Source organism: Curcuma longa, unplaced genomic scaffold, assembly GCF_044706935.1.
Source record: "Curcuma longa cultivar G26 ecotype Majalengka, Jawa Barat unplaced genomic scaffold, ITB_CL_G26_1.1 utg2646_np1212_2152390_RagTag, whole genome shotgun sequence".
Taxonomy (NCBI): domain Eukaryota; kingdom Viridiplantae; phylum Streptophyta; class Magnoliopsida; order Zingiberales; family Zingiberaceae; genus Curcuma; species Curcuma longa.
The window spans coordinates 572074-599968 of NW_027435599.1; the positions used below are offsets into that span (position 1 = coordinate 572074).

Here is a 27895-nt window from a genome sequence, read left to right on the forward strand (position 1 = left end):
GATTTTAATTATAAAATTTAAAATTTGATTAAATTAAACTGGTTAACTTTTGTTATATTTGGATCATGATTCATGTAATTAATTCAGTTATATATATATATATTTGATGAAAATTATATGTTTATATTTAATATTTTCACGCGTTTAAATAATTATTTTAGTTTTAAAATAACAAATATAACGGGGGTGGTGCTATTTTAAAATTTTAATGCCCTTTTAACGAAAACAATAATAAGATGTTTTTTTTTTTAAATTTTCCAAAAAGATAAAAATATTAAATGCACAACGGGCACAGCCCACCAATGGCCATTGATCCAATTCGAAACCCTTCCCTTGGTTTCGTCACACAGTTTGGACCGGGCGTGCGGTCGCGTACGCTCCGCCGCCTGCGCCTTGCTTGGCGTCGACGCCGGCAGGTGGAGAGGGCTGGTCGCCGCACTTAGCGTTTGAATCCATCGGGATCCTCGTCTTCGTCCTGGTAAACCTTGATGTTGGATTCCGGTCGCGCACGGATTTTGGTCGCTTGCTACTGTGATTTTTACTGAGAAATAGGAAGGGCAAAACGATTTGAGCATACTAATTGTTACCCTAACCAACAACCACAGCAGCGATCCATCACTTCATCTTCCTGTTGAATCTACCACCCCGCGAGATGATTCCCTTCGATTCTTCGAAACCAACGCTCTGAAGATATCGCGCAGGTTGTGCTCGCATCGCCTGGAACTATATCTAGCCACAAAACCCTAACAGCGGAACCTTCTGCTTTGGCGGTTCGGCCCCTTCCCTCTAGATGAAAGTTCCCTTCAAGGTACGCTATTGTATTCAATTCAAAACTCCTTTTTTTTTTTTTTGCTTTCAAATTTGTTCTTCTGTCTTACCTGAGGAACCATGCCCATTTGTTCTCTGCTCTTGATTTTTGGAGAAAAAAAATGGAATTTTTAATACGGATTGTGTATTCTTTTGATACATTAAATTTCTTCTTTGGAACATTTCAGAAGTCTGTTGATTAATGGCGATTATGTTAGAGCTTGAAGACAGTTTGTTATGCTAGAGCTCGTCTATCAAATTTTTATAGGGTCAAAAACACTAATTTAACTTTCTCTGAACACCTCAATCTCATGTCTTATGTGTGTTCATCCTTAGAATATTGAGCTGATGTTTGGATTCCTTGCTAAGTGCAGGGTCTTCTTGGTGCTTCTTCGATCTCTCATCAGTTCATCAATGCTGCAAGGAATAACACAGATAATTGTTGGTCTGTTTTAACTTCCTTAGTACCTGCCCTCAGTACTTCTGGAGGATTTGAGGCCTGCTATACCACACTGCCACATTCGTTAGCATCTTTCGAGCGAAAGCCAAAACAAACAGATGAAGAATCTAGGGTTCCTATCGACCCACAGGAGCATGCACACCACATCAGACTAGTGATACTGAAAGTTCAGAATGCCACAGTCGATGCTGTTGTTCAATCCTTGTTGTCTGATCGATGTTGCAGCCAAATTCAGCTTACAGCTAAGCTCGTCGATGATCTACTGCAGAATTTCGGAGACGATTGGAAATCTGCTTTGGGCTTCTTTGAGTGGGCTAGTTCGCGCGACGGATACAAACATACACAATTTGCTCAGAACAGGATGGTGGACTTGCTGGGGAAAATGAAGCAGATGGGTAGGATGTGGGACTTGGTGCAGAAAATGCATTGCGGAGGCTTCATTACGACGGAAACAATCGCGAAGGTCATGAGAAGACTCGCCGGTGCTAAGAGATGGAAAGACTTGATCGAGTTCTTCGATCAGCTGGAATCGATCGGCTTTGCCAGGGACACAGCCACCATGAATCTATTGCTTGATACCCTTTGCAAAGAGAAGAAAGTAGAAGTGGCTCGCGAAGCATTTTCAGTGCTCAAGTCTCACATTGCTCCCGACGCTTATACTTTCAATATTTTCGTTCATGGCTGGTGCAGTGTCTGGAGGATGGACGAGGCATTGTGGACTACCCAAGAGATGAAAGGATCGGGATTCAGCCCCTCGGTCATCACTTATTCGACTATCGTTGAAGCGTATTGCAGCCGGTCGAATTTCGGGAAGGCTTATGAGATTCTTGATAGAATGATGGCTGAAGGTTGTCGTCCGAATATCGTCACTTATACGACTCTGATGAATTCGCATGCTAAGTCGGGACAACTCCGCGAGGCATTGAGTGTAGTCGACAGAGTGAAATCTGCTGGTTGTAGACCCGACACACTCTTCTACAACTCTCTTATCAATGTTTTGGGGAAAGCTGATCGACTACCGGAAGCCCTTCATATCTTTGAAGTGGAGATGAAATCGAAAGGTGTCGATCGTAGCACCCCGACATATAACACGATGATCTCAATTCTTTGCCGTGACCGGCAATGGAAAAATGCACTCGATGTCTTAGAGGAGATGGAGAGCTCATCGTGTAAGCCTGATCTTCAAACATACATGCCACTACTCAAGATGTGCTTCGGTGAGAGAGATCTTGACGGTGATCGGTTCGACTACTTGCTAAATAAGTTGGTCTATAAACATCAACTTAGTTTTGATCTCGATGCCTATACGGCACAGATACACGGCTTATGCCGAGTAGGTAATATCGGGCGGGCGACGCGCCTCTTCGATGAGATGATCGATCGAGAGATAGCACCGCGGAGGCGGACTTGCAAGATACTTTTGCAAGAAGTAGAGCAAAGGAACATGTATGAGTATGTAGAAAAGATGAGAGCTTTGATGAAGCAATTAGGCATTCCCTATTAGTGAATACTTGAAACTTCTAATTCTACAAAAAAAAAATTTGACTTATCTTAATTTTTTAAAATATAATTTGTAAGGAATACTTTTTTTATAAAAATAAAAAATAAATATGTGAGTAATTTGAGTTATTTGTGGAATCATTTGAAATGATGAATTTCAATTTAGAGTTATTTGCATCTTTATATAAGAAAAATAAATTTTAGATTTTTTTCCTAATTTTTTTACTTTACCACTAGAAAACTGCCACGTGTCTTCTCGTTGGTATCGAAATTGGATCGGGCGGCTTGAAACAACCCGATTCCATGTGCTCCGCCCTAGTGCGACACGCCGCCACCCTCCTCAGGGCTCCGTCCGAAGCCGCTTCACCGGCGAAGACTCCCGGTCTCCGCCTTCTCCCTAACCTCCTTCTCCTCCTTCTGCGGTAGTCCCATGGACGGCCGCAGTCCTGCCACTATCCTCGTCCTCTCTGGTAAGTCCCCTCGAGAGGACGCCCTCGCCCTATCACTCAAATCAAGGTCGGATACAGTGAAGCTGATCGACGAAGAGGGAGAAGAGACTAGGGTTTTACTCGGTTCCGAGGCCGAGGACGCCACCTTTGATCCTCGTACATACATGGACGCCCTCAGCGCAAGCCGGTTCGGCCGGCTCCTCATATGGTCCCCGAAGATTCCCTCCACCCACGACCTCGTTTCCAAGTAGGAGCAGCCGAAACCCATCCGTTTTTCTTCTCATTCCAGTTCTCGATTCGTTTCGTTTCTTGGATTTTTGTATCGTGGATAGGAACTTCGCTGAGCTTCCGCTGGGCACAGTCTGCGTTACGGATCTGCAGTACAAAGGAAGAGGTTTTCGTGGAATTGAAATTTTGGTTTTGGTTCTCGTGCACCGTTTCTTTGTTTTCTTTTGGGTCTTTGAAGTTTGTTATTTATAAAAGACTTTTTTTGGCTTTGAAGGTCGAGGGAAGAATGTTTGGGAATCGCCCATTGGTTGCCTCCTTTTCTCCTTCACATTGCAGATGGAAGATGGGCGGAAGCTGCCTCTCTTGCAGTATGTTGTGTCTCTTGCTGTTACGGAGGCAATCAAGACACTGTGCCAAGAGAAAGTGAAACTCTAATCCTACGTATTACCTTTTTTTTTTTTTTGCAGCTTCTATTAATTTCTTTTGGCTCTTCTTTCAGATTTTTTTCTCAATTTAACTGTTGACTAATTATCTGTTGATTTATGGATATGATCAAATTTCAGGGTTTGCCAAATCTTGATGTTAGAATTAAGTGGCCGAATGATCTTTATCTAAATGGCCTGAAAGCTGGTGGGATTCTTTGTACTTCAACTTATAGATCAAAGAATTTCAACGTTTGTGCGGGTAAACAAGTCCCTTCTTTTGTATTAGCGCGGGTTTTCTAACAATGTTATATTTGAGTACTCCTGACCTTCTAGTAAAACACTGGCACAATTGAAAACCTGTGTGAATGACAATGATTTGAAAATCTATTTTGCTGGAATTCTCCGCTTTTGTTGTATTTTATTTTATTTTTCTTGTTGGATATGTAGGTTAAGTAGATGACTATAGCTTGTGCATTTGATCTAATTTGATCCACTAGGTTCTCCTTAGGCACAATTTGTGAACAATTCTTTCACAGGCATTGGATTGAACTTGGACAATGAGAAGCCAACTACATGTTTGAATGCTGTACTGCAAGAGATCAACCCAAGTTCACATCGCTTAAGTAGAGAAGAAGTGGTCGCATCATTTTTCAATAAATTTGAGATTCTTTTAGAGATTTTCTTGACTGAAGGTAAATTCCTTATTTATTTTTCATTAACGCCATCAATATGTGGTGTTAGATATTTTATCTTATTATGCAAGGTTGCTAGTCCTTTTGAACTTGTTTAAGCCCATTTGTGGTTTGTGAGTCCTGGAATAAGGAGACTGACTTGTTTTGGATTGGGAAGCATTTTTTTTTTTTTTTTTTGGTTTCGCCGACTAATCTTGGAGATAGATGCTTTCCCCCTAGTTCACCTACCGGGTAAATCCGGAGCATAGATTATGCACACTTAGAAGTCAACCTCTAAAATATTTGTCCTGTTTAGGATTTGAACCCTACTCCTCTTATTGTTCCTCTCAGTGCTTTTCCGCTGCACCACACCCGTGGGGGCAGAAGCGTTACTTATTTGTTTGTGGATCAAGTTGATTTTTATATCAATCAAAGATCACGCTATTTATCAGGATAAACGACTTTCTATCAGTTTCAAATGTAAAAATTGATATTACCCACAATGGTTTTCTAGTGAAAGGTAGTGAGGAAAATGTTAGAGATATATTAACCCACTTTTTTTATGATTTTTTTTGTCTGTATGGTTATGTTTAATGCATTTATTAAATTAACTAAGATCCTCTTAACTCAAATTTCTATTGGACTCGACTTATAAATAGAAATTAAATCCCAAATCTTAACCTAGATGCACATTGGTATTTCTGCCTGTGATCAGTATGTCCTTACTGGAAGTTTGGGACTTAGATGGATGCAAAGTTCACCTTCCGTGTTAAGTTTCACTCCTCCACTATGACATGCTTCCATATCCATATCTGATCCTTGCTTAGGCTTCTTTTATTTTTCTTCTTTCATCCTAATATTAATAGCCACCGAAAGATGCCAGATTCCAACTATTAACACAAATACTCCAAACTGTTTGGTTTCTCCTGCAGGTTTTCAGCCTCTCGAGGAGCTTTACTATAAGACATGGCTTCACAGGTATTTCAATATCACGGCTATTACTATCTATCTTTTGTAGCTATTGATGCTCATATTTTTGTGCAATTCTGCTATTTACTTCAATAAGTGTGCCTGGAGAAAGTTTGATGGGATAAATTTTCTTTTCTTTCTATGAGAATGTTTATTGTAAGCCTCTATCTGCTTAGAAACTCAAATCCTGTTTGTGTTATTTTTCAATGAATGAATATATCTTGACAAATTGTTAGTTATGTCATGGAAGATCATATACTTCTGTTTAATTTGGATAATACATTTTAATAGAGGGGACCCTCAAGTTTTGTTGACATAACAGATATGTCATTTACATATGAGATAATGTACCGCCTCATACCTGCCAATCTTCAAATAGCAATGCAATGCACTCGAGATTATTTCTTTCTTCCACTTAATGGCTTCTTCATCTCAAACTGAGATTGTATTTCACCAGACTACACTTGGTATTTGTCCTCAACAATGGAAGAAAAAAGTTTGACTAATTGTATTGTTTAGGTCCTGATATTCATGTGATTATAATCTTCCCTTAACTTGCCATCACATAGGTCTAAATTTTCTGAAACTTCTTATCTGTAGTTCTTTTATTTTATCTTTTTTGGTTGTATCTGCAGTGGTCAGGAGGTTGTCCTAGAAGAAAAACAAGAGGGACAACCTGATGAAAAAATTATAGTAACAGTTCAGGTAACCTTTGCAGAAATCCTAAAATATCTGGTCCAATCGCTACCATTGTGCTCATGCTGTGCAGGGATTGACATCTGATGGATATTTGTTGGCCATCGATGAGGATAATAAGAGCTACGCACTCCATCCCAATGGCAATAGGTAGTATGGGACCCTCTTATTTCTTTGTTAAATAATAGGAAATCACCTTCTGTGCTGAAAACAACTAATTACAGAGTAATACAATGAGTGTTTAAGTTTACAATAGAAATTCAGTTTGAGGAAATTACTCGAGTTAAAATCATATGGATGGGTATGATGTTATGCATACATCGATGCATCATGATTTTTTGGTTGCTTTGTTGAGTTGTTATTTATATATTTGAGATATAAGATTCTATTAAATATGTAGATGTTATATTTTGTCTATCTTATCATTTATTTGGTTTAGAAAGTCATGTAATATGATCAGAATAAGTTATAGCTCCATTTAAATCTTCAAGATGGTAAAGAAGTTCTCCGATAATTATTCTTTCAATGGCTTGAATATGAAAACAATGAAAAGGATAATGTGAGTTACGACTGTCAATTTTCAGACACCTCAATTTGGTTTTTTTGGTAGCATTTTGGCCACGCGGCTAAAACAATGAAGAGAAGGAAAATGTGTAGTATTCCATCTGAAGATTCTTTCTATACTTTCTATACTCGATTTGTGGATTGTTGTCATACACTAAGGTTTAAGGATATGCAATACTGACCAATATACTAGTGCAATTGATGGTTCCAGTACCAATTGGATTAAGAATACTTCTTTATATTGTTTCACTTTCCTTATTGACATTCAAGGTGGATGGAATCCCTGTTTGTCGAAATTGTTGGCTGGATCGCTTAAGAAACTTACATCTTTGAACTAGAAGATTGTTACTTTCCTGAACTGCTGTCTTAATATACTACCTTTGTGATCTATGCAGCTTTGACTTCTTCAAGGGACTGGTTAGGAGGAAGTTGGGATGAAGAGCAATGCCTACAGAAATCCTGAAGTATGCAATTTTCACTTTGGAAACTCATGACTGATTGTCTTGGTAACTCGTTTTCAAAGATTTTCTCAGCAATAGTCGATAATAATTTAACTGTTTTAGCATGGATCTGTGTCACAAAACAAAAAGTACATATTTGTAGGTGGTAATCTATAGGATATTGTTGGGCAATGAGAATTAAAAGTGACAACCTTCCATGCTCAAATACTTTTGATGCTCCTGAACGTCAACTTTATTGGTGATCAATTCATGTTGGGCAATGAGGGTTAATGAATACTGTCTTCTTTGTAAAAGTTACAGTTGGTGGAAGAACAGAATAATTTGTTTGAGCTGCAATAACTGTGCACATCTCTAAAGTTGATCACATTTCAAAATAATCATATTAGGTGTGATTTTAATAGATAACAAAGTGATGAGTTATGTACCAAACAACATTAGGAATCCTCATGAGAAAGTCATGAGTAATGCAAAATTGGGCAGAACTATAAATTTCACCTGTCAATCAGCAAACAATTAGATTTAAAACAGCAGGCAAACTCTTTTATGTTGGTAAACAGGAAGCGATTAGAACAGGAATAAGATACTGCTTAGCATACACTGAAAATAACTGCTAGCACAGTTTGTTAATCTTCGGCACTTTGCGAACAACCCAGGATAGACTTAACAGAATCCATACAATACAATTAACAAGGTCCACAGTTACAACAATACATAGGAAGTGTTGTCATTGATGATCAAGCTTCCATGTCTTCTTCTTCTTCTTCTTCTTCGTAATCTTCGTCAGCTGTTGCATCCTGGTATTGTTGGTATTCGGCAACTAGATCATTCATGTTACTTTCTGCCTCAGTAAACTCCATCTCATCCATGCCTTCGCCGGTGTACCAATGCAAGAAGGCCTTCCGCCTGAACATGGCTGTAAACTGCTCACTCACTCTCCTGAACATCTCCTGGATGGAGGTTGAGTTGCCAATGAAAGTGGAAGCCATCTTGAGTCCATTTGGAGGGATGTCGCACACACTGGACTTGACGTTATTGGGGATCCACTCGACGAAGTAGGACGAGTTCTTGTTCTGCACATTGATCATCTGCTCGTCGACTTCCTTGGTGCTCATCTTGCCGCGGAACATGGCAGAGGCAGTGAGGTAGCGACCGTGGCGGGGGTCTGCGGCACACATCATGTTCTTTGCGTCCCACATTTGTTGGGTCAGCTCAGGAACTGTGAGAGCACGGTACTGCTGGGAGCCCCGGGAGGTCAACGGTGCAAACCCTACCATGAAGAAGTGGAGGCGAGGGAAGGGAATCAGATTCACAGCGAGCTTCCGGAGGTCGGAATTGAGCTGGCCAGGGAAGCGAAGGCAGCAGGTGACTCCACTCATTGTTGCAGATATCAGATGATTAAGATCACCAACTGAAATGGCAAAAGGGAAAGAAATAATAAGAACAGAGAACAATATGGACCATGACAGTAGTAGATTGAATAAACTTTACTAGTTCCCTCAGTGCTAGTCTCTCCTAGATTGATTAAACAGTAGTGTTAGAGATCAAAGGATTGATACTGGATATATCACACAATATATACTAGTTCGCTCAGTGCTAGTCTCTCCTAGATTGATTTATTGAAGGTGAATAGTTTGAATAAAATCATTCACTATTATATTAACAATTATGTAGTTTACTTCTAAAATTCTTAAACCTTCTAATTCCATTTATGAATAGTCAACAGTTTGGAAAATGAACAATCAAGAACATTTCAATGAAGATCAATATATCCACTTTCCATAAATCAAGATGAATAAGATTATAGGTATATTAGAGGTGATGGGACATCCCTTAGATGATAATCAAAGCAGGAATATGCCCCTTTGATGATTGTAAAACTAAAGAGCATCATTTTGAATTCTGTCCTAGCTGAATGTAATCCTTCTGTAAAGTGTATAAATGTTATTAATGATGGATGAACCTAAAGATTCCCCAATTTAATGCACTTCAACAGGAAAAAAAAACTATCTTTGCCCTATACAGTGGAATCAATCAATCTAGATTTTACTTACATGTAGGAGTGGCAAGCTTCAGAGTTCGGAAGCAGATATCATAGAGTGCCTCATTGTCCAGGACCATGCATTCATCAGCATTCTCTACCAGCTGATGAACAGATAGTGTAGCGTTGTATGGCTCCACAACAGTGTCAGACACTTTAGGGGACGGGAAAACGGAGAAGGTTAACATCATCCTGTCTGGATATTCCTCTCTGATCTTAGAGATGAGCAGGGTGCCCATTCCAGAACCTGTTCCTCCTCCCAAAGAATGACATACTTGGAATCCTTCAAGTCGACAAGAAAGGATTAGGAACAAAATTTGGAAATCTATAGGTAGCAACAAGTGGATGCAAAATACATATATATAAAAGAATCTCACTTCCCAACCTTCTGAAACAGGAGATCAACGAAGAAACCGAGATCACAACCAAATAAATTTAGTCGTGTGCAACTAGATCTACGAACAGGCGCCCAAAAACTTTTATTACCTTGCAGGCAATCGCAATTTTCGGCCTCCTTGCGGACGACATCAAGGACGGCATCGATGAGCTCGGCGCCCTCAGTGTAGTGCCCTTTCGCCCAGTTGTTACCGGCGCCGGACTGGCCGAAGACGAAGTTGTCGGGCCTAAATATTTTGCCGACGGGCCCGGATCTGATGGAGTCCATGGTGCCGGGCTCGAGATCCATGAGCACGGCGCGCGGCACGTACCGTCCGCCGTTGGCTTCGTTGTAGTACACGTTGATCCGCTCAAGCTGGAGATCCGACTCGCCGGTGTACTTTCCGGTGCTGTCGATGCCGTGCTCGTCGCATATGACTTCCCAGAACTTGGCCCCGATCTGGTTGCCGCATTGCCCTCCCTGGACGTGAAGGATCTCCCTCATCTTCTCCGCCTCCTCTCGCCGGAGATCTGGGGGAGCTTTCTAGGTTAGGTATCGCCGGAGGGAGGAGGAGGAGGAGGAGGAGGAGTCGCAAGAAGACGTCGGTGGAAGAGGATTCGAGACCGGAGATATTAAGGCCCTTGTTTATAGCCGGTTCCGCGCGGTTCTCGCCGATTGCCGGTATGCTTACCGTTCATTTAAGGAGTTATTTTTAGCAAGTACAGCTTCGTATCTCAATTCAAGATACGACTTGCTACACGAAACGGTCTCTGCCGCCACGCGTGAGATGAGTCGTGGATTTCTGCCGCTTTTTCACGGATTGTCCTACCGAATCGAACGGCAGTGAGTGCTTGAAGGTAATGATGCAGGGCGAGAGATGATTCTCGTAACAGATTTTATGCGGGCGGTCTGGGAGAAGTCATACCTGTTATGGTGCTTTTTATAACGGTTTGCAGAGTGTTGCGAATTAAATTAAGCCGGTTTATACTTTAAAACAGCGCCTCTATTATATTTTTTATATAAAAATATTATTATTATTATTATAGTAGCCATGAAATAATTATTATAATATAAAAATATTAGTCAATTGTTTATTTGGATAGGTTATTTTTTTATTTTAAAGATAAAAAAATCATTTTTATCTATATCGTCAAAAGAATATATCTAATTCTTTTAAAATTTATCAAAATAATATATAATTCATAATTTAATACCCTAAACTTTTTTATACGTGGTGATCCAAACTGCTCAGATATTTTATATATTAAATTATGGATAAAATATGTCTTTTTTTATAGTAAATTGCCGTTATTAATTAGTCGGGAATGGAATCTGAATCCGAGCCAACGAGCCAGGATCGGGAAGGCCGGTTCAACTTTAAACCCGGCTCAATCCGGTCACGGCGACAGCCCGAATTATTAAAGAAAATGGAAAGGCAAATAATAAGAAATAAAAGAGCAGAGGAAAGCGGCTTAATAAAATAGATCAAAGATGGAGGCGTCGCCCAGCCCTAATCGCATCACGCGTCGATCGCCGCTCCGCTTCGTCGGCGACTTCCGAAGGTGCGGTTTTTGTCTTCTTCCCGCCTATTTGCCCTATTTCTGCATCTCTTCCTTCCTGGCGATCTACACGGATCTTGCTCGTTCGTTTTTGGCATTGCGAGATCGGAATGGCTGCGTTGTTCCTCGGATCCAGTAGCAGGAGGTTAATGGCGCGCGGGCATCAAGTTTAGCCCTTTTGATGTGCTGGGTTTGGGTAGCGTTATTTTTCTTGTTTGATTGCTGGAGTTTAGGGCGTAAAAGATATTGGACATTTTTTCCCTATAGTTGATAATATTACGGTTTTGATCTTTTTTTGGCTTTTAGTCTGTTAGGCACTAGTTGTTAGAAGGCTTAAAACATTCATGAGTATTAGAAAGGTAGCTTTTCTTGGTTTCAGAAAGTATGCATATGCAACTTTGTTGCTGCTGTTGTTTTTTTGGAGTGCTGGAGCTTCATTCGTGCGGTTGGCAATGTTTAGTTTGTTATTGCATGTTTAATTTGATATTTGTGAATGAATTAATCTACCAATTGTATTTTGAGTTTCCAGTTTCAATAGAGTGATCTTTGGTACTTTCCAGGTTCATTGTTTGAGTGTATTTGTATGGAAATCTTTTTGACTGCCTTTTGTGGTGCACAAATTTGTCTGGTGGGAATTTATATACGGAAATTTTATGTTGGTTAAGCAAGGAGATCAGTTGATATTCACATTCCTCTTTCCAAGATTTTCTAAAATTTATCCTTCTCTATCATTTTTAGCTCTTGCTTTGTTTATGAGCACATCATCAGATTTCAAGGCTTCTGATTATTTAATTTGAATTCCCATGCCTAGTTTACAATGTTTTTAATCCTCAAGATGATATTTACCAGCTATGCTCCTGCTGTATATTAAGCCCATGAAAACAGGGCTTTGTTTACCTTTTTCTCATGTATTTTCATGTTGAGTTATGCTATTCATTATTTGGAGTCAGCTACATGATTCTAATCCCTTCATTGACGAGTCTATATTACTAGTAATATTCAAATAACTTAAATCATTTTAGTACAACGACTGGTATGCTATTAGAATGTCTTAAATGCTGTGCTGCTCTCTCTCTTGATTATTGGGGGATCGCTTTTGTGCTTGCTTCTTTCTAAAGCATAATGTATACTTGTATGGTATAGAATGTTTAATATATCATCCATGCACACTACTTGCATTGTTATAATAACTGTGGAGAACTTATGGAAACATAATTATCTATTTTAGAAACCATTATTGTGCTAAATAATGCAATAATTTGTTGTTTTCTTCCTTTCAGGGTTTCTTTGCTATGCTAGTTTGAGTTTGTGTTTTAGTCTAGTTCAAAGAAATGGAAGATGCAGGAATATCAAGCTTTTGGGGACCTGTGACATCTACTACAGAACTTTGTGAGGAAAACTATGCATATTCTTCATATATTGCTGAATTTTACAACACTATATCAAACATTCCCTGCATTCTATTGGCACTCATTGGCCTAATAAATGCCCTAAGACAAAGGTTTGAGAAAAGATTCAGTGTTCTTCATATTTCAAATATGATCCTTGCAATTGGGAGTATGATATTCCATGCCACATTGCAAAATGTGTAAGTTCCTTTGCTTGTCTCTAAGCATCTTGTTTTTTAAAAAATAATAATAATAGTGTCTGTGTCCTTGCAATTTGAATTCTTTCTATAGGACTATTTTAACTTCAGCAAGCAGCATGCGTAGATGTGTATAAGCAAAGGAAAAGATAATGTTTCTGTGCATCTCAGGCATATAATGTAGAGACGCATACAAAATGTATGCGCTGTAGGATCACATTCAATGTTTTATATGCATATTTTTCTATCTTTTGAAGTCAAAATAGCCCTTCAAAAATTTCAACATCCCCTTTATTGGGTTGATAGGATTGGGGAAAAAATGCTATTGATGATTTCAATTGATTTCAACCAGGAAAATAATTGAACTTTTTGTAAGAAAAGGAAATTAAGGAAGAAAGTATTATTAGCAAGCTAATCATGGGTATTGTTATATTATTTGCTATGGCCAAGTAGCACTAAGCTAGGAAAAAACATAACTTAGATATGATCTATTGTTTAGAGGAATATTCAAGAACTTTTTTACTTACGTTATTGCAAAATTATAATTTGTATTTCCATTTTGATTATTTAATATGGCATTCTTAATTTATTTGCTATAGTCAACTGGGTCTAAACTAGGGAACAAAATTTAGATTCGTTCAACTCTTTAGAGGAATATTCAAGACTTTTAATATTTCTTTTAATCTATAATTATTTGATATCATATATTCTAAAACTACAAATTATCTTTCCATTCTTAGTATTTAAATTTCTTGACATTGATATATCTTGTATAACATTTTTGTTAAATTATTTTATATATATCCTTTATCAACTTGCTCTACTATTTTTCTTAACATTTTTTTTAAGTTTCATAATTTTGTTAATGATGATGAGACTATGACAATCATCATCATTGTCGTAATCTCCCTCGTCTAGTAATGTTGATTCTTAAAAATCTTTCATGCCACTTCCACTTGATCCCTTTTGTATTTCGTTTTCCTTCCATAGTTGCTTCAAATGTTTTGTGAAAAAAAAAGTGGTTATATTAACTAAATCATTTGCAAATTTGTTGATTTTCTATCCGCCTAAGCATATTTTACATCGCCTATATATCTTTCTTTAGACTGCACTTATCAAAAGCTATGGTGGATTACTTGAAGAAAAAATGGATCAATCTTAGTTGATCTTGAACCAACTGGGAGGATCTAACTTGGATCCTATTTAGCTTGAAAATTATGTTCAGACTGTGATAGTGTTATATCTGTCTGATATGAAGGCCATAAATGTAGTACTCGAGCCAATATGCAGTCTTATTTACTCCATAGATAAGTTCAATCAAATTGACCAGCTTCAATCTAGTCCAAAAAGATCAATTTGTCAAACAATCTTTACTTGGATAATCTGAAAGAGAGTGATGAAGAGTAAGTGAATGATTAGATACTGGTTAATAACAATTTATTATTATTGACGTTGGATTAAAGCTATTTGGGTTTGTCTTTATTCCCATCAATTTCCATTTTGGATTTTATTTTAAACATCTTTTTTCTAGTCTAATAACATGCTCAAATACTAAGCATTACACCAAATTAACAAGTTTTAGTGGAAACATTAGTTGTCCGTGATCAAATTAAAAAAAACTTCATACCATGTTTGAAAGTTAGCATATACAAGTTTAGTGGAAACATTAATAGTCTGAGATCACATGCAAAAACACTTTATGTAATGTTTAAAAGTCAGCACATTGCTGTCAATTACAGTCATTTGGTTTCAAGTACATAAACTCTTTAGATATACATGTGTGTGTGTATACAATGATCGACCCATGCATTCTCGAGCGTTATGGAGCTCCAATGATATCCTGCTTTCACAAGTATTTTAAAGCACATTCATCCCATTTTCTAGAACTAATAGCAACCAACCTTGAAAATTTAGAAATAAACCGTGTCTGTTTGCTACTACTGTCCAAGATTGTCAGAGATTATTTTCTTTATGCGTTGAATCATGACATGATTTTTCCATGCTTTTGCAGGCTACAGCAGAGTGACGAAACACCAATGGTATGGGAGATGCTGCTTTATCTCTATGTTATTTACTCACCCGACTGGCACTACAGGAGCACTATGCCGACTTTTCTCTTCATCTACGGTGCTGCTTTCGCTGTGGTTCATTTCTTTGTGCGGTTTGGAATAGTTTTCAAGATACATTATATCGTCCTTTGCCTTCTCTGTGTTCCTCGGATGTACAAGTACTACATACAAACAAAAGATATCGCAGCGAAACGACTCGTCAAGCTCTACGTGATGACCATCTTCCTCGGAACATTCTGCTGGTTGTTTGACAGAATATTCTGCAAGAAATTGTCACACTGGTACATCAATCCGCAGGGCCATGCGTTGTGGCATGTGCTTATGGGGTTCAATTCCTACTTTGCCAACACCTTCCTGATGTTCTGCCGTGCGCAGCAGCGGGGCTGGGAGCCACAGGTTGCTCATCTCTTCGGCTTCTTTCCATATGTGAAGATCCATAAGCCCAAAAAGCAGGAATGAGAAGCAAGTCGTTTACATAGTGCTCGATACTGGTTTCACTCTCCACTCCGAAACAGATGTTTGACACATTTTGTTAGTTTTAGAGAAGCATGAACTGGACCTTGCTTTGTATCATATAACTAACTCTGCAATCCATGCCGAAAAGGTGGATCATGAACTCTTTCTTTTTTCCCCCTCTTTTCATGTGTATGTTTTGTAAGGTTTAGACTCAGAATTGGATTCCATTTTTTTTGTTCGTCTTGATTTTTTTTTATTTTTTTCTGTTACATGTTTGTCAGTTAAAACATTTGTGAGATTGAATTGTATTATATGGAACAAATCTAGATCATTTCCAAGGTCACACACCATGAGGGGTAATAAATCTCCTCTTGTGCTCATTGTCTTCCTCCCTAAGATGTTGTATGCATATTCATACCTTTCAAGACTTCCTAAGCTATGAAACTCTTTGTATGGCGAGCTCAATGTGTGGCATTTTCGGTCATAATTCGATAAACCAATTCAATGATCTTCACTCATAATTCAAATCTCTATCTTAAGTACCCCTTTTAATCATTTAAAACTTCAAGGTAAGAGCAATTTTGTTCTGCATTGAAAACCTTAATTAATCAACATAATGATCTCCATTTTAATCATTTAAAGCATCAAGGTGACTCAAAAATTATATCTCTCATCTACTATTGCACATATTAAAGTTATTTAATTTTGTTCTCTAAATTTCATCCTTGCTCTCAATTTTAGTCTTATAAAGTTATATTAAACTTATTTTTAAAAAAAAAAAGGTTAATCATTTAATTATGCAAATATATAGCTTGTAACTTCTTAACTATCTTTAATTATATAGCACAGTTTGTAATAAAATAATTATGGTAATTAAAGAAGATTATTTAAATTATATTTGTATTATACTAAGTAATCTAATTTTGATTTCAACAAATTATTTTCCTAACATTTCAATTCTAAAATATCAGTTCATTCATTATATTCATGTATTAATATACGTTAAATAAACATAATTCAAAATTATTAACTCGTGAATTTAAATTTTGAATATGTAAAGTTATATATATATATATATATATAAAGAAATGAAAAGGAAACTATTTTGTAAAGCTAATTGTTTGTTCAATTGTGTATATATTTAAAATTAAAATAATTATCGATTAGTATTAGAATGTAAATAATATATCACAGAAATAATTAATAATTGATATAACCAAAATAATTAAGAAAACATATAATAAAAGTAATAGGGACATGATGGAGGATTTCTGCCATAAATTAAATATATTAGTTAATTAAATATACACAAAAATATATATATAAATTTTACATTGCTTACTATATATTTTATTTTATTGCTAATTTTAAATAAGATTATTGTTAATTATCAAAACATGTATAGACATATTATTTCTAAAAAAAATATAGAGATATATTTTTCAATAATAGTAATAAATATTAACTATAAATTAAGATATATATGATTAATGACTATTACAACATGTCCAATTAATAGAATAAATTTAAATGTAGCTAATCTGAAATCAATACTTGTTTAATATAATCTTTTTGTGATATTTTGTAAGACAATCAATTCAAAAGGTTAAAATATAAAATTCATATACACAAAAAAAGTAAGGTAGTAATAATTTTTCAAGGAAAAAAACAAAAACTACCTACTTCTTAATTATTTCAATCAAGCAATTTAATCCATAGCTCCATTGAACTATGATGAATACTATAAAGCCGAATTCACCTACAATAAAAGAGAAAACAAAAGTCTTAGTTAAGGGAAAAAAAAAACAATAACAATTCTCGTATTAGTACTTGTTTTACCAAATGTTTGTGTAGTGTACACCGATCGCTAGAAGAAATGGTGGTTTTTGTTGTTCGACAATGCCTCATGATTAATATTTGAGTTGTCATGAGGTTCATGTAGTTGTTCAGGATTCAAATCAATCGACATGATTTCTCTTCCTACTATCTCATGAAGCATTCCTGTGTTTGAGGTCTCTTGAACATCCATCCTCATAGAAGTTGAAGCTAAAGCATCGAATGATGATTCTCCAATGAATGATTTATAGTCTGTCGGTGTAGTGATACTAAGTATTCCTTCGGTTGCAATATTGTATTGTGGCCTTGCCACATCCTCAAGTAATTCGGCATTCAAATTATGTGATGTTGGCATACCGACAAAGTTTTCATGCATCGTCACGAAAGTAGAAGACTCCCCAGCTTCAAAGTTCATGTTGCTTCTCATCTCTTTAAACATATTGGATATCATTCCATCGTTGGAGCTTTCATATTTCTCTTGAACATGTGAATTATCCTCTAACAACATGTTCCTATGATAATTCTCATGAAGATTTGTATTTGCAAATTCTTCTACGAATGATGCATTTACTGATGAATTTATAAATGGTTGAATCGGTAATGAAAGTGTTCCCTCTGAAATAAGAAAAAGAAATTTAGAAAGAAAGAATAACTCAACTATAATTGCTAAAATTATTACATAAACATTTCACTTTGTTCAATGGGCATCCTATATTCTCCCCCAAAAGTTAATATCTTCTCCAAAAATATTGGAGTGTGATAGAAGTTACGAATTATCACTCTTCTTATTACTTTCACTAGAGTTTGAATTTTGTATAATAGTTGTAATCTTGTTGAATTCTCACTAAAACAATAAAAATAAATATTAGTATATTAGGCATAATAATATCGTATACTAAACAACTAAATAATTTATTTGGCTAAAATATTTCAAACATGAAATTCGTATTCCATAATGAAGTGCATGATCATTCAAACTATATATAGTTTGCGAACAAGAAAACTAAAACATATCGATTGAAAAATACATATTAAAGAAGTGGCTTGGCAAGTACCTGTCAAACAGGGAGAGTCATTGCATTGTGATGGTTCACTCATTCGTTTCGCTTGCTCCTCTAGAAGTAAATTAAAAGTTTCAATCTGCTTCAACAAAATCAATGAAATATGATACTTGTTGAAAAATTCAGGATTCGCCTTCACAAGATTGTCCCAAACTAGAGGCAAAGAACAGATGTATCAAAAAAAAATAAAAATGAAAATTAGGATCACGATCATTAGTTTAATTCTACCAAAGTTTGTTATATTAGGTGCCACATTATGCTTCTCGAAGAGTTCTTCCACTGTTTCTTTCCTAGTCCTATACTGAATGATATAATTCTCGATCAAAATTTGTACCTGAAATTGAAAGACTCAAATAATTAGTGATGATAAATATGTTCATATACCATTTTTAATCAATATTTATATACTTGATGAAAAGAAATAATTTTGAAAATTTTAAATTTAGATGATAATTACAAAATTTGAATTGATCTAAAATAAAAAAAATATGAGTATAAAATTTTTAGATAAATATTAATAAAATAAATAAATATTGAAAATTTTAATATTTATATTAAATTTTATTTGAAAATAACTAATAATTTGATTATTGCGCTTCTTATAATAAAATTAGCATATTATCTATCACCTTTTGTAGTTGATATATTGTCGATCATAACTTTTCTTTTGTACGACAAAGAGTAGTGTTTGAACGATTATAAAAAAAACTTTTCAATTACATAATAAGTGTATAAAATTACGAGAGAACTAGTTATGGAGATGTAAAGAAAAAAAAACATTGAAGAAAATCAATATTGCCGAATAAGAACTACTTAATAGTGAAAAATATTTAAATAAGAGAAATGACTTACATAGTTGCTTATGTCTTGTAATTTTTCTTGGCGAGCTTCTTTGTCCATTATGAATTTCACGTTAGAAAGAAAGAAAGAAATGAAAATGAATGATTCATAACTCCATGTCTGAGATTTATATACAATTACATATCAATTTTATTAACATTATAAAGAATTTTAAAATTCTGAAACAGTAATTATATTAATTATGTTATGACTTTTTCTTTTTTTAAAAAAAAAAGTAAATGTTTTTATAAAGACTAAGTCATTCATTTTAAAAATAAAATATATTCACAAAATTTGTAACTTTTATTTTTTAAAAATAAACTCTTAAAGAGTAATTATATTAATTATGTTATGACCTTTTCTTTTAGAAAAATTAAATGTTTTTATAGAGACTAAGTCATTGGTTTTAAAAAATTAATCAAATAAAGAATAATCAGGGTAGTAGCAACGATATAGATAAAACATAAATCAAATAAAAATTATTTAATTGAACTAGTCTAATTCATCTCGACATTATCCAATTTATTTTACACTTATTTTACACTAAAAAGTTTATCATAAATAAGGGTGAATAAAAATTTAATTAAACCGAATAAACAGATCGAATTAATCGATCGAATTTAAAAATTCAGTTTAGTTATTTCAAAATTTGATTATTTTTTAAAAATAATCAGTTAATTTGGTTAATTCAGTTTGTTTCCGTTTTAAAATTTCTTATTCGGTGTTTATAAATTCCTAACTAATTGATAAATTTTATATAATATTTAAAAAATTCAGTTATTTCAGTTGAATATTGAATTAATCGATATTTTATCAGTTCGATTTGTTTAATTTTTATTTAAAAATTCAGTCGATTTGATTAGTTAAAAAAAAATTCGATTCAATTCAATTTTAATTAATTCAATTTAGTTCGATTCAATTTTAATCCAATACTCTGCCTTAATCATAAATATGAAATTCAATCTGTTTTAAATGATTTATACATTTCAAAACAATTAACTTAAGTTTAAAATAATTTAAATGATAAGCTTTATAAAAAATAATTTAATTTTTTTTAAAAAAATATTATTATATGCATTGAAAATTAGCCTACAAAATGGCTTCTGGTATTGTTGTGATGATGCCATGTTTCACTTAAAAACTTTAAAATATAAATATAAATAAAGAGTCACTTTCAAATTCTCAGAATAAACGGTATCATTTTATTGTTTAATTTTTTTACTCACGATTAAATGATTCAAGATTTTCTTTTTTTAGTATTTAAGAATCGAAGTATAAGTATTAGGTAAAAAAAATTAAAATAAAGAAAAATTAAATTGAAATGTGCTGAGTTATTTAAATTTTTTTTTTATATTAATCAATTCTTGAATCCTAAAAGATAAAATCTTAAATAGCTTCATCATAAATAAAAAAATGAAAAAAAAATATTGTTTCTAGTCTGAGTGTCCGAAAGTGATTCAGCCACCCAGATGCTCTTGTCACACATGATGCGTAAGATTTTATATATATATATATATACAGGAACACAAACCTTACTCCACTTACAAAACACAAATCTTGTTTCGACCTACTAAACATAGTAAGGTTTTTAAGGAAGGATACTACACCTTGCTCGACCAACTAAACATCCTAAGAAATAGGTAGGATGTCTTGCTCGATTCAACAAGAAATTTCTTTTATGTTTTATTGGCAGCATCCATGTAAGTAACAAGTAGTCACCTTTAAAACACCTTGCAATGCAAAGTCAAGATAGATATATAGCTTTTACGCGGCAGGCTACAATAAACACAATGAACAATATTTCAGTTTGGATTGGATTGGAATGATGGGACCTGAGAGAGAGAGAGAGAGAGAGAGAGAGAGCAGCTCGGCGACAAGAACACATCAAAAAGGCAATCAAAAATAAGGAGGGAAGGAAGCTTCATTGTGTCTGATGATCTATGCTCAATGCTGGCTCCGAACGTTGTCTTTTATGTTCTCGATCTCCTCCTAAATGCAGAGAGACGAAATGATCTTCATCAGACGAGTTCACTAGCGACGACAGGTTTTTCCTTTCTGGTCCGTCCTCTTGATCCCGACGCACCGGGGACATGCTGATGAAGTTGGGGATGAACTGATGCTCTTCCACGTTGTTTGCCACTTCGACAGTATCGACCTGAAATTCAACACCTGCAAAACATATATGGATTAGTAGTTTCTACAACAGATGCACCATCTCAGACTCGAGGGAGTAATACCGATAGGTTCGTATATCTCATCTATCTTTTCGTTGGGTAGGGTGCATACTGTCGGAGACGATTCACCTACTGTGGAGTTTATAGCTGCTGCTAGAGCAAATCTTTGCTCCTGGAGTGCATCTTTAATTGAGATGGAGAGAAGAAGACCATCAAAAGTTGAATCTGTTTGAGGGAAAAAATGAGAAAATTAACTGAGAAAGGTAGTAAACCTTGAAGTTCTTCACATGTTGTTATGATATCGAGCTCCAAAAGATCGAGGAGGCGACCGAGGTCGACTCCGCTTGTCCAATTCTCGGGACCTTGACCACTTTTAAGTTTCAATCTTCCGCGGTTGGCAGTCCCACCCCAGATGATCCCTATCGGCTGAGGCTTTTCGTCGTCTTGTCCTGTTAGAATTATGAGACTTCCACTGTCACCTTCCAGATCAAATGTCTGCTGGTTTTCACCCACCACAAGAAAATCTGTGAAGAAGCATATTCCTTTTTCATCATTGTACTCCAAGGCGTAGGCGGTCACAGTGCCGGTGGTCAATCCAGAGCTTCTTCCAACTTTAACCACTTGCCTCCCGATCAGGCTGCCGACCGGCGATTGCAGATCTATTACCTTGACATTTCCAATGTCACCCAATCCTTTCACACTGGTGGTGACGCAAGACACGTCGAAGTCGTCTGCAAAGGGAATGAATGCACCATCTGCTCGCACGAATGTTTCTGCAGGGGTGATAAGATTGATATAAATGATACACTTCAGTCCTTCAACCGTAACAATTTTGAACTATTAAGTTTAGTTTAGTTTACCTGGGTTAGTTCCCGCGAAGATCCCATACCAAACGTCATCTGTGATAAAAGATGTTGCCCTTTCCACAGCACCCAGATAAACTCCAGGGCCAAGATTAGGTGGTAGAGGATGAAACATCTTCTGGTTGGGGTAATCTAGATCGACTGCGACATGGCGATTAGTGAGGAAACCAACTTGTTTGTTACCTGTTCGGCTTTTCACAATAGCACCTAACGTTCCATATGTTTCTTGGCTTGCAACCTGCTCATGCATCAACCATAGAATCACGAAATTTCGGTCTTCGAGTGATAATAGTTGGAACAAGTAGATAAAGATACTTATGCATACATCTTATATTTACATAAACAATTATTGTTTGCTTATGCATCAACCGTAAAATCAGGATATTTCCTTCTTTAAGGGATGATACTCAGAACAAGTAGATAGAGATACGTATGATATGTTTACAAAAACAATTCTCATTTTCGTTTCACATTCCTGCATCAATACTTGTTTACAAATGTTGAGAATGATTGATAAGCATATTGAAGCAAAACTGCACAAGTACCTGAGAACCTGAACCGATACATGGATCACTTCCACGCAATCCATCTACGAGCTCATTGTACAATTGCTCTTTGGGAGTTGGTGCTGGTGCACCATAATAAGAGAATTCCACCACATCCACGTCGCACCATACACCTCCTGGTCCCTGCTCAGAAAGTAAGTGTGTCAAACTGAATTTCTCACGTTCATAGGGTGCATCAAAACTCCATAAATACATCCAATAGCAACCACAAAACAAATTGCGAGTACCAATCATTTGGGCTGGACAGACGAATCTTATCTCGCCATTAAACTCTACATAAAGCTATATTGTTAATTGGTTTGTATTAATACTACTTTTTGACCTAGTTTCTATAGATCATGATGATCTCACACCTAAGGATGCATTACAAAGCAATGAAAATGCCTTGGGGTGTATTTACATGTTGAAAGCAAAGATCTTGTTCAAAATTGTTCTCAAGGAGTGTCATTATCGTCCAGGGAATGTGTCAAATGAGGTTTTATGAGTTTCCTTCAGCTGGTAGTTTTGAGCGGGGTAGTCTGAGAGGGAATTAGGGAGCTTTGCACATGGAATAAGCAACAAATTATGCAAGTTTTGTGTACTTTTGCAATTACAAAACATAGGCTTGATTTCTCTCCGCGAAGTAGGCTTAGGCCAAACAACAATATATCACCCTTGTTTTATTTGCTTGTGTGTTTGTATTTTGGTTGCTCTCAACAACATTGAAAATCTTTGATGCAGTGTTTCTCCCACCAGAGTTAAAGATTTCATCACATGGCTTTGCAATTGGATGATTTCCACATTCTAGATGCACAATTTCGAATTACAAAGGGTAGTTTCAGCCATCAGAACCAATCATCTCCATCATTTAATTTGCCTTTACCAGTGATTTTTTTTTATAATGTTGATCCACCAACTGCTACTAGAGGTCTCAAGACCAACATATATCATTAGCGATATCCATTTCTTCAAAGTTACTAACTATGTTCAAGATTTTAAAAAGTATGTGCAAACAAATCATTGCATATTGCATATGTAGTATATTGAATGCATCTGCGATCTATGTTTCTTTAAAAGAATAACATTAGTCATATTGGCAATTGATGTATCGTATGGAAAAAACAAATTTGCATCAACTATATAATACATCAACCTAATCAACCTAAGCAATCACTGTATACAAAGTTCCATTTAGCATTTAATTAAATTATTTATCCTAACCACCAACAATTTCATATAATTATTTTGCATGTGAATCTAACACAAAGGACACACAGTGCATAATGTCACAATTCATGTAAAAAAAATTATTTGTTGATGCAAATAATAAATAAAACATGCTTCACGTTTGTCTATTTGACAAAACCAATTTAATCTAATCAATATTAACTTGAGCATGATTTGAACTTGAGATAGGGATTGATTACTTGCATGAACATTAAGCATTAAGTGGCCATAAGTGGTGTCATGAAATCCCTAGGCAGTGCCTTTTAGAATAATGATTATATTAAATGAGACTTTACCAACAATTGTTTGGCCTAGTGGTAAGCGAGTTAGATGTAACGGCCTTTTATGCAGAGCCTTTTAGAATAATAATTATATTAAATAAAATTTTTCCAACAATTGCTTGGCCTTGATATGAAGGCCTTTTTGCCAATATGCAGGGTTTGAAATTGTAACAACATCAGATATCCCGCACATCCAATGTGAGGACACCTTGTGGTCAAGACAATATATAAATTCTAAATATGAATGCAGGTTAAATAAATTCAACTTGAAGTGTGAGGAATGAAGAGTTAAGCTTCTCGCTCCCGCATATTTAGAATTTATTGATCATCTTTGAACCTGTTTATAACATCATAATCCACTCTCCCTTATATTTTATCATCTATTAAAGCTACAAATATGTGTTCTCATCTGTAGTAGTTATTTCAATCGTTTCGAATAACCTTAAATCCATTTTGACATTCTTCATCCAGCTAGACTAACTATTTGATTCATAGTAAACTCCATAAGCACATAAAAAGCCACAAGTGAAAAGAGTGACAATACAAATAATAGAAAGGAGCAGGGCAGCAATCTAGGAGGGAAAAATAGTGTGTTCACCTCGAGCATAGATGGAAGGCACTGACTGTGGCTGAGCCATTTTCTATGAACCTTCCGAGCAACAAAGACAAGAATTGCTGGGATTTCTGTCAATTGCCCTTTTCTTATGCGGAATCCTACTGCTGTACCTAGACTAAAGCGACGCAAAATCTTGCTGTGAAATGCTCTTATAGTCATCAGGTCAAGTAGTGTCGTGGCTTGTTGCCCAGTCGGAAACCGTCCGAGATGTGCAGGAAGGACTCCTTTCTGAAGGTTCCCAAAATAGTTAGCTCGTCCTTCAGCCGCACCGTGTAAGAGCGTAGAGGTCGGCCAAGAGAAGTATGCAGCAGTGCATTCAGAATGCTGACCACCTGATGCAATTGGTTGGAGAGGAGATGGATTACATGAATGGAAATGGTTGCAGACATTTCTCTCCATGTCCAAGGCCGACTCCTCGGATGGTGCTGATCCTGAGTGATGACCTTGAGTGCCCGATGGCCTCATTATTCGAAAACTGTATGCTATTGAGAATTCACTTGCTCAGGCAACCTAACTGACCTGTCAGTTTCCATGGTCCAGAATAAACATTGAGAAGCAACAAAAACTTGCACAGCCATAACTCAGACCAGATTCACAGAACATTGAGCAGGAATCGGCAAACAAATTCTCAGGGAGAATACAAAACAGCATGAACAATAAATAAAAAATAGATCAAGAAAGAAAAGGGGAAAAAATGAGTTTGTGATGGTAGTAAATTAAAGGAGAATGAAAATGAGAAAGAAAACATGGCAATAAGGATGTGCTTAAGCATAAGAGACCTACCAACCAAACGCACGAAGGTAAAGCTTTAACTTGCTCAGGAAGTGTTTAAAGTGGAAAAAGTTCGAGAATCCACTCAATAATGACAAGTAACACACTCCAGCAAAGGATGCCGAAAGGCGAAAGTGTGGATCCAAAAGGAAATGCGCACAAAGCTGGCACCTTTTCCCCCAAAGATGTCATAAAACACAATGTTATGGACAAATCCCTAAGGGTTCAGATGAATCGATAATCCCTAAAACTCCTCCAGCCTACCTAACAATTAAGAGTTCGCAAATCAAGAAGAGTGCCGCACATCAAAAATTACTCATTTTCTCTGCTTCCAACCACCGGATGAAACTCCAGAAACACTTCGAAAAGTATTTAAAGGCCGAAGGATCCCAGAAAAAGTGCGCGTACCTGACAGCCGTCGATCGGCTGGAGCAGTGGATGGGAAAGGCCCGAAGGGGCGGTCGGTGCAACCAGCGCTTCTTTCGCGCCGAGCAGAGGAGCCACACAGAGAGGGGAAAGCAGCAATAATGGAGGAGCGGAGAGACCAGGTAGGGTGACAAAGACGGGACCTTTACTGTGGGGGGAAACCGGAAAGGGACGGGGAGAGAGAGCAGAACAGTGTTTGATCGGTGGCTGCGCCATCGGATGAAATTATGGAGGAAAAGGCAGCGCAGAGTTGCAGTGGAAAACTGATGGTGCTGTGCGATTGGGAAAGGGAGGCAGAACAGCGTACAGGCTCTCTCTCCCAGTACCTAAAGTCAACGCTGGCCGAAATTATATTTTTTGTTTTATTGCAATTATAGTTGTGCATTTAAGTTCATGGGTAAAAACAAAAAAGGTTGGTCATCTTTTCCTTCTTCAATCAAAAGATAAAATCTGCCAATCTCAAAGGCCATCTTTTCCTATTAACGTTAAATGATGATTCATTTCAAATAACTATGTGAAATATAATTTTAATCAGATTATTACTCTCTATTAAATAAAATTAATATAAAATAATGACATCATTGTAGAAGTTAACAACCAGTTGCTATGTATTATAACAACTATCTATTAGTTTCTATCTGATTGATCATGATCAAATAATATTCATTTAAAATATGTAGTAATTATTATAGAGTATTTTTTGTTTGTTGTTATCATTGAAATATTATTTTAACTTTATTTTTACTCTTCAATAGGTAAAATCAACATAAAATAATGACACTGTTATAGAAAAATAATCAATTATTATACGTTCTAATAGCTACTTGCTAATCAATTATGATAAAATATTATTCATTTGAAATGTAGTGGATGTTATGGAATCATTTTTATTTGTTTTATTTATTAAAATATCATTTTAACCATATTATCATTCTCTAATAAGTAGAATCGATATGAGATAATGATATTATTATAAAAACTAACAACTAATTATTACACATTATAACAATTATCTACTAACTTCTACCCGGACTAATTATATTCAGATAATATTCATAAATATATACTCATTAATAAACAACACTATAAAAATATGATAAAAATTCAACTCATCCAAAAAATATTAACAAAATACAATCATAGTCTTTGATAAAAAAATTTTATTTGTGAAATTGGATAATGAGAATACAAAAAATTATCATACAAATAAAATCAAAAAAGCCTAAAAAATAAATTTAGTTATATGACTATGATTTTGTAGCTTGTTTAGTTGTAATTTTGCAGTTAAGATGGTGATTTAAAAATTTAAAAACGTAAGGTGCGCCAATTAATCGAGTGTGTAGAAAATGCACATTAAAGTAGTTTATAAAAATTTCAATTTTTGTATTATTTTAAAAAATATTCTGTAGGTATTTTAGATAAATAAAATAAATAAATAAAAAGTGATATGACACTAAATAACTGTTTTCCAATATCAATTTGCAAAATAGAACAGTGAGACGATAAACACGTATGACTATGGCAAGCTCATCACATCATTATCTTTTAGATCAATTAAGGATATTATTATTAATTAAAATTAAAAATGATAATATCTTTTGATATCTAGACCTTTTAAAGGCATTATCGAAAGGAAAAAAAAATCTAATTCTTAATAATTATGGATGATAGTGGTAATAATTTAAAATTTTCAAAAATTATTCAGATAATCTAGAAATCTTTGGTTGTTTTGATTAAAAAAAAATTATTTAAAACCTACTCCATTTAGATACAAAATAGTAAAATTTAATAAATCAATTATATTTTAAATAGTAGCAATTAATAGTGGAATCTAATCTTTCTATTATTTTACTATTTATAATATTGTACAAAAATAAAAATCTTATTTTTAGCGTCAGCAAAAGGACACTTAGTATTAAAAAAATATAAAAAATATCTCATA

The 27895-nt window shown here is 35.3% G+C and overlaps 5 protein-coding genes across 6 annotated transcripts; 3 read left to right on the top strand and 2 right to left on the bottom strand.

Moving 5' to 3' along the window:
- Positions 1–378: 378 nt before the first annotated feature.
- Positions 379–2771, top strand: LOC141820053 (pentatricopeptide repeat-containing protein At3g04130, mitochondrial-like). Its single transcript, XM_074707334.1, has 2 exons — positions 379–808; positions 1182–2771. Exons 1-2 carry the CDS (start codon positions 791–793, stop codon positions 2769–2771), a joined length of 1608 nt encoding a protein of 535 aa, XP_074563435.1. The 5' UTR covers positions 379–790.
- A 299-nt stretch (positions 2772–3070) lies between these two features.
- On the top strand, positions 3071–7580 carry LOC141820055 (biotin--protein ligase 2-like). The gene is given in 10 exon segments (XM_074707336.1): positions 3071–3112; positions 3114–3463; positions 3549–3610; positions 3719–3867; positions 4008–4128; positions 4406–4561; positions 5473–5518; positions 6145–6214; positions 6279–6355; positions 7165–7580. Coding segments are annotated over 10 exon segments (1116 nt in total). The 3' UTR covers positions 7208–7580.
- Positions 7581–7748: 168 nt separating this feature from the next.
- On the bottom strand, positions 7749–10258 carry LOC141820054 (tubulin beta-1 chain). The gene is made up of 3 exons (XM_074707335.1): positions 9755–10258; positions 9282–9551; positions 7749–8638 (listed from the first exon to the last, which is right to left on the bottom strand). The coding sequence occupies exons 1-3, from the start codon at positions 10146–10148 to the stop codon at positions 7965–7967; spliced, it is 1338 nt and encodes a 445-aa protein (XP_074563436.1). The 5' UTR covers positions 10149–10258; the 3' UTR covers positions 7749–7964.
- An 853-nt stretch (positions 10259–11111) lies between these two features.
- On the top strand, positions 11112–15557 carry LOC141819855 (alkaline ceramidase-like). 2 transcript variants are annotated; one of them, XM_074707105.1, is made up of 3 exons: positions 11112–11206; positions 12484–12791; positions 14800–15557. In XM_074707105.1, the coding sequence occupies exons 2-3, from the start codon at positions 12535–12537 to the stop codon at positions 15314–15316; spliced, it is 774 nt and encodes a 257-aa protein (XP_074563206.1). In that variant the 5' UTR covers positions 11112–11206; positions 12484–12534; the 3' UTR covers positions 15317–15557. The 2 variants fall into 2 exon arrangements, with proteins under 2 accessions (XP_074563206.1, XP_074563207.1); XM_074707106.1 differs by lacking the exon at positions 11112–11206 and adding an exon at positions 11258–11399.
- A 5333-nt stretch (positions 15558–20890) lies between these two features.
- Positions 20891–26112, bottom strand: LOC141820043 (protein NARROW LEAF 1-like). The gene is made up of 7 exons (XM_074707323.1): positions 25936–26112; positions 24739–25275; positions 22633–22776; positions 22085–22325; positions 21497–21997; positions 21288–21407; positions 20891–21219 (listed from the first exon to the last, which is right to left on the bottom strand). The coding sequence occupies exons 2-7, from the start codon at positions 25219–25221 to the stop codon at positions 20972–20974; spliced, it is 1737 nt and encodes a 578-aa protein (XP_074563424.1). The 5' UTR covers positions 25222–25275; positions 25936–26112; the 3' UTR covers positions 20891–20971.
- Between the last annotated feature and the right edge of the window lie 1783 nt (positions 26113–27895).